The sequence below is a fragment of the Priapulus caudatus genome, unplaced genomic scaffold (genome assembly GCF_000485595.1).
Source record: "Priapulus caudatus unplaced genomic scaffold, Priapulus_caudatus-5.0.1 Scaffold3760, whole genome shotgun sequence".
Lineage (NCBI taxonomy): Eukaryota > Metazoa > Priapulida > Priapulimorpha > Priapulimorphida > Priapulidae > Priapulus > Priapulus caudatus.
In genome coordinates, this window is record NW_014580821.1 from 1 (window position 1) to 7,362 (window position 7,362).

General features: G+C 41.1%; 1 protein-coding gene across 1 annotated transcript; it reads left to right on the forward strand.

The window, feature by feature from the left end:
• Positions 1-3,484: 3,484 nt before the first annotated feature.
• Positions 3,485-7,089, forward strand: LOC106819587 (26S protease regulatory subunit 7-like; the record flags this gene model as incomplete). Its single annotated transcript, XM_014824199.1, has 8 exons — positions 3,485-3,547; positions 3,905-3,986; positions 4,389-4,480; positions 4,708-4,847; positions 5,101-5,173; positions 5,594-5,689; positions 6,092-6,256; positions 6,994-7,089. Coding segments are annotated over 8 exons (807 nt in total), but the record flags the coding sequence as incomplete, so codon positions are not given.
• Between the last annotated feature and the right edge of the window lie 273 nt (positions 7,090-7,362).

Consider the following 7,362-nt stretch of genomic DNA (forward strand, 5'->3'; position numbering starts at 1 on the left):
TATAAGTATTAGACTGAGTTGCTGTGTCATGACTCGATCATAATGTATTTAATGACACATTAAGCTGTGAATCGGCTATCTTTACGATTCACTGTTTCTATTACTATTACTATTAGTATTATCAGGACGACAGGAGCTAATAATGACAAAGGAGTAAGACACCTCTTTGGTACTGATTTCACCACTTTTTTGTCGTACGAGTTTGATGTGAATAAAAATTCAAATGTATACAAACATTAGCTTCTTTTGGCGGTATTACAAACCGCGTAGCTTCCTTAGTTTTGACATAAATCGTACTTTTGCACGACATGGTTTTGACGTTAGTTACCGCACTGCGGCGATGCCAAGCGCTAAATTCACACACTCCGGCTGACACAGCTACTTGAAGGAGGCACGGCAGGGATCGCCTCAGGCACGGCAGCGGCAACTGTACGCGGGCTATAGTTACTAGAGCTAACGGTTGCTATGCAAAACACGTGCGAAAAGCTACAATCGGCTGGAGCGTCAGTTTACTCATAACGATTCATACACATCATTCCTCCGCGGGTGAAGTAGTTCAGATATTTTACCAGCGCAGCGTTTATTTAAAAAGACTGCAGGATTCAACCATAAAAACAAGGCATTCTAACTATAGTTTAAATGTAAAGTAGTTTTAATTTTTAAACCCAGCATGGGTGCAACATAACTTAATTTCTAGGCGCATTTTCTGCACTCGACTAGGCTACGGCCGAAAAGCCCTGGCTCGCCTCCTTCAAGTAGCTGTGTGTGCGAATTTGGCGCTTGGCCTCGCCAGAATATGGTAACTAACATGAAAACCATGTCGTGCAAAAGTACGAATTATGTCAAAACGAAGGAAGCTAAGCGGTTTGTAATACTACCGGAAGATAGAATAAGGAGTAGTGAACAAAAGAAGCCCATGTTTGTATACATTTGTATTTTTATTCACATCGAACTCGTACGACAAAAATGTAGTGAAATCAGTACCAAATCGGTGTCTTACTCCTTTGTCATTATTAGCTCCTGCTACTACTAGGCTTATTAGTATTACGTATTAGTATTATTAGATTTAAAAACTTTAGTCGAGTGGGTATCCGACCAGACTGGTTTTGCAGCTCAACATGGTGCCATTGCTGGTTCTGCATCTAAACAGAGGAATTGCTCCAACCTTAGCTCTAGTACTATAGCCCGCGTACAGTTTCCGCAGGGCTATAGATCATTCTATTACGAATGCTCGGGACCAATTTACTCCAGCCAGTCAGTGGGAACAATGTATTTCTGCACTTGGAGGGGTGGGCGGGTTGTGTTGGTTGTGGGCAACAACATTGTTGTTGTCAAGTAACAAATTAAGAATAGTAATTTGTTCATCTTTCATGACAAAACTAATATTACAATCTTTTTTGATCGCTTAATTTGTTACTTGACGACAACAATGTTTTTGTCCACAACCAACACAACCCACCCACCCCTCCACGTGCGGAAATACATGGTTCCCGCTGCTGCAGCCCCACAAAAAATGGCCGTTTGAAGTTTGTAAATACTGTTCGTTCACAAGAAATACTGCAAGTAGACCATTTCAACGATAGTTAGAGGTTAAACTTTAGTAGCTGATATAACTTAAAACATATTCACTTCGGATAAGAGGTATTAATTGCCTACCACAGACGTTTTATAGCCGCGAGTAACCGTGAATAAGTTGGTCCCGAGCATTCGTAGTAGAATGTTCTATAGCCCTGCGGCAACTGTACGCGGGCTATAGTACTAGAGCTACTCCGACCTGTGATTGGAGGATAAAAATAGAATTCGTGACGTTGCGTTTTCATTTTGGCATTTAGCCTATGAGCGATACTGCACGTACATATTTGCTACCTTATTAAGCTAATCGAGCTTCAATAAATTCAAGACTCACACGGATCATAGCTAAGATATGTGTCTATGATAGCTAGAATTTATAGAAATGCAACTCGATCAAATCGTACGCGCCATATTATGGTTAGTACACTTTCCTACCGGTCATAGCGTAATAGCGACGACGGGGTATGCAAAATGAAAACGAAACGTCACAAATTCTATTTTTATCCTCCCATCACAGGTCGGAGCAATTCCTCTGTTTAGACGCATGTACCCAGCATGATTAGTGATTGTCTATCCGTATCACTAAAAGACGCTATCACTATCAGCATTCGTAGTATAATTGCTCTGCTGGTGAAATGTCTTATTGAAATATACGTCATCTTTAGTAGACGAGTGTAGCGCATACATATTTCGAATACAATGAGTAATTAGCTGACATGACAGTTAGGGTAATAGGTATGGGATTCATATATATATATCGATGTATCATGTTACAAACCTTCACGCAGGGTGCGAAATTAACGGGAGTCCATAGTAAAATACTACCTGATTTACTGTCGGATTCCCTGATTTGACATATGCAGGAGTCCGTGCGACTCCCTGAAAATTCTGCCATGTACTAACTAGTTCGTTCCGGAGCACGGCCTCGCAAAATTACTGTATATTTTTTCAGCTAATGTCCAAAGAAAATTTGGCAGACGTGCAACCGCAGTTTTGAACCTCAGACTGAATTTTTTCAGAACTCCCTATTTTTGCCGGTAGGGAGTCCGTTGGACTCCCGTGTTCATAAGTTAATTTCTACCCCTGTTTACGATATGCGTATCGATACTCTACTGCATAAAATCCCTATCATGCAGTAGTGTGGATTCATCATAAAAACAACACAATTCGCATTTGTGTAGTAATTGTTTACTAAGCACCCCACAGTGCTTATTTATAAGCGTTCACATGACATATTATATCGTGCATATCATATTATTGATATGATATATATGTGTGTGGCGTGCGTGTGTGTCTGATATGATATATGATATGAGGCGTATCATATCGTAAAGTCTGTAACGTGATGATAATCGTATCATGAGCTACTTATATCATCCCACCTCCAGTGTCAGCAATAAAATTTAAGTCGACCAATAGGTGGCGATATATCTGCGCCTAATGACATGCAGCTGGATTTCCCTTTTATCAAATAATTTTTTGCAATGATGCAAAACGTAAGGGTTCAATCTCTAGCTCTCTATTATTTTTTCTCGTGCTCAAAATCACTTGCTAACTATTCTTATTGCTTGCTTCTTGTTGGAAAATTATTCATTTAAAAATTAGCATTTTCTAAAAGTAATTTGATGGGCACAGGTGAGTTTGATCCTTTGAATAGTTATACATCGTTGTATATTCTAGCTAAAATTGCTTCTAGCTAGAATATATTATTCTATTACCTTCATATACACATGGATCCATGCATGCACATACTACACACATACACATGTTTTATGGTTTTAGAGATATGGTCATAAGATTCAGAACGATAGATGGTGTGCATGCAAGTGATAATTTTGCTACTATCTGTGAGCTACCAGAACAATATCTGGTTTGGCAGCCATGGATTTTTAACTTTCCGTTTTGACCTTGTTCTATCCAGTTTACATTTATTTCAGCTCTGGATGAAGGCGACATAGCTCTACTGAAGACTTACGTAAGTTAACAACCCTTTCCCGGATGGCATTTATGTGTAATCAGTCACTCTCTTCTATTAGCTTTTGCATAATTTTTTTCTGAGGTTAGCTTCTGATGCAACACGCCTTAGGTAGTTTCTATAGCGATACGCCTCGGCCCTTGATCCACTATTTCGAAAACACTTGTTCACAAATCGCTTCGTCACCACATAGCGCTCCACTTTACTGTACTGTTTTGTTCCAAAATCCCTACTATATCATGGCATTGGATTGAAGCGAATTTCTTCATAAGCCAATCACAACACAGCACTTGTACAATTGTACTTCATGCAACTAAGAATGGCACTGTTATATGTAATTTAATATCCAATTTACAGGGTGCTGGCCAGTACAGTGCATCTATTAAACAAGTTGAAGATGACATGGCAAGCATTGCTAAACGCGTAAATGAACTAACAGGTGAGATTGATACTGACCTACTCCACATGCATCTGTGCATACTATATACTGCATCAAGTGATTGTTGGGGTAATAATGAAATGTGTTCATAGTGCAAGTTAAAACTAGACTAGGAACAACAAGCAATTGGATGAGAATCAATTATTTAGCCGTACGTGCTCAAATGTTCATGTATTTAATTTTATCATTCTGCTACGGGACTTTGAAATCAAAGCATGTCATATACAATCTATACTACAAAAACATCTAATAGTTGCATGAACACACAACTATAAACATGTATGATTCAAGGGCATTATAGGTTTTGTTGTGAAGTCAATGCAGATTGATCAATGTGATCAAGTGCCAATGATGTATGTCAATGCCCGGGACCCGTATGCATCATGTCATTACAATTTACAGGTATAAAGGAGTCTGACACAGGGCTGGCACCTCCAGCCTTGTGGGATTTAGCTGCAGACAAACAGACACTTCAGAGTGAGCAGCCTTTACAAGTAAGCTCTGATGTGACTGCATCTGCACTTCAGTGACACAGTGATCGATTTGATTTTAATTATAGATTTGATTTTTTGATAGTGATCGGTTTTTCCATTGTCATTGTATTTTTAATTATTGTTGTTAGGTAGTATTGATCTCATTTAACAGCATCGGGATGATAATGGTCTACACCCTCACCATTCTATGTACTTATTGAGTGACACTTGGATTACACATTAATTAGGTCGCCAGATGTACGAAGATCATCAATGCAGATTCCGATGATGCCAAGTACATCATAAATGTCAAGCAGTTTGCCAAATTTGTTGTGGATCTAAGTGACCAAGTGGCACCAACAGACATTGAAGAGGGAATGAGAGTAGGGTAAGGTGTAGGGCGACTAAGTCAGATTAAATGAGAAAAGGGATATATCTTGTAGAATAATTTGGAATAAGAATGTGAGTATTAGAAAGGGTTGGAGGGAGGGTGGGGTAGGGCAAGGTATATGGTCCTATAACCAAGTGTGTATGTACTAAAATGATTACAAAACGAATAATTATCGTAAGAACTACATGAGACCTGCAGATTCGTGTGTATCGCTCACTCCACATACTTACAGCGTTTCAATGTTTTTCAGTGTTGACAGAAATAAATACCAGATCCACATTCCACTGCCCCCAAAGATTGACCCCACAGTCACTATGATGCAGGTAAACTGACCGTCTCTATACATCAGGGGTTCTTAACCTGTGTGGTCCATGCGTGGATGGGCTTCAGGGGGTCCGTGAACCAGGTGCATGCAGAATTTTGTGTTTATGTGCTTATGTGCATTTTTCTGGGGAGGGGTTCGTAGCTTTCACCAGATTCTCAAAAGGGTCGATGACTCATCAAAGGTTAAGAACCACTGCTATAGATTGTTGAACGTAGTGAGGTTGGCCAACATTGGAGAGTGTTGCAAAGAAAGTGTGTGATGGGAGAGCTATTGTGGGATGAGACTAAACTCACAGTTAGAGTAATGAAGTGTATTCTAGATAACCTGTTAATTCGTGAAAATTAAGGATTACTAATCATTAAGATTATGCTCGTTAATCCCGCTGCTGCCGCTAATGCATTTGCTTTGAATTTCGTAGGTGGAAGAGAAACCAGATGTGACATATAGCGATGTTGGTGGCTGCAAGGAGCAGATAGACAAACTGAGGGAAGTTGTCGAGACGCCGCTGTTGCATGTAGGTAGCCGCCGCGTGCTGGTTGCCTCCTTGGCCTGGTGCAGGAATTTACACAATAGAAAAATTGTCTTTTGTCTTTTCGGTCAAGAACGGTGGCCCAGGGTGGTAAAAACATGACTCACGTTTGAATTGAGGTTAGAGTCGGAAATCGAGTTGGGGTAAAGTTAGAGTTAGCAATAGTGATTTATGTAACTATACCAGTAACCTAATCTTCACCTTAAGCCTAACCTCATGGCAGTCGAGGTGAGTGATGAGTTACTTATCGTAACTAGTGTAGCAGATAGCGTCAGAAAAGTTTCAAAAAAATAGTTACTGTACACTCGCGATGTTTCTGTTCCCAGCGAATAGCTCGTGTTATGCCTGCAATAGTAAAAATCCGGATATTACGGACTTGCCTTGCAGCCGGAAAGGTTTGTGAATCTCGGAATAGAACCACCGAAGGGTGTGCTGCTGTTTGGGCCCCCCGGTACAGGCAAGACACTGTGCGCTCGTGCCGTCGCCAACAGAACTGACGCTTGCTTTATTAGAGTCATCGGTTCTGAGCTGGTACAGAAGTACGTCGGAGAGGTGAGATTATTGTGTTGTGTAAACGTTAGTGATGTCACGATCATCGATTATACTCGATCATCGGGTGAACAGTGGCTCGAACCAAGCGCTTGGTTATCAAAATTCATAATCGATTTCATCGGGGGAAAAAAATCGGGAAAAAAAATTTCGAAAAAGTGATGAGAATCAGAGATATCATCGCTACTATACAAGTTATCCTTTATTAACATATACATGTATTATACACACAGTAGTAAACACGGCTAAACAAGCACATACATGCACACACGTACATGCACACGACGTTACGCACACGCAGGCATTCAACACCCCGAGTAACCGATTGTAACCGATCATCGGTTACTTGGGTCCAACCGATGATCGATTACAAAATTACAACCGATTGACAACACTAGTAAACGTGTAGTTACATTATGACCTATTCTCCGTAGTGTGTTCTTCGTTTCTACGCTCGCGCCTCGGCATTGTGTTAACGTGGACTCACACTCTCCTCTTTACTGCAACACCAAGGCAATCGACTCTCTTTTGTGCCATGTTGCCCTGGCTACCCACACTCATGTGCATTGTTTCCATGCTTGCCTGCCATCTTCCGTGTAGGGAAGCACCAGTTTCAAGTGCTTACACGCTCTCATTCAGATGCTAAAACTATACAGTAAGTTCTTACCAGCCAGTCTGTAGCTGTAATGGTAAGATTGTTTTGGTCTGTGGGTGAGTGTCTGTGTGTTTACGTCTTGCAGGGAGCAAGGATGGTCCGGGAGCTGTTTGAGATGGCCCGTGGAAAGAAGGCCTGCATCGTGTTCTTTGACGAAATTGATGCCATAGGAGGTGAGTGAGAGAGAATGCACGTCAATCTTTATTTGATTTCTTCCGGGAGGACCAGGATAGTGACTGGTTATGATCACAGATGCAAGTATTCACAAGGAAGAAAAACAAAAAGGGTGAACGAACATAGGGAAGCTATAGAGGCATGGGGAAGGGGGAGGGACATAGGGAAGCTATAGAGGCATGGGGAAGGGGGAGGGACATAGGGAAGCTATAGAGGCATGGGGAAGGGTGAGGGACATAGGGAAGCTATAGAGGCATGGGGAAGGGTGAGGGACATAGGG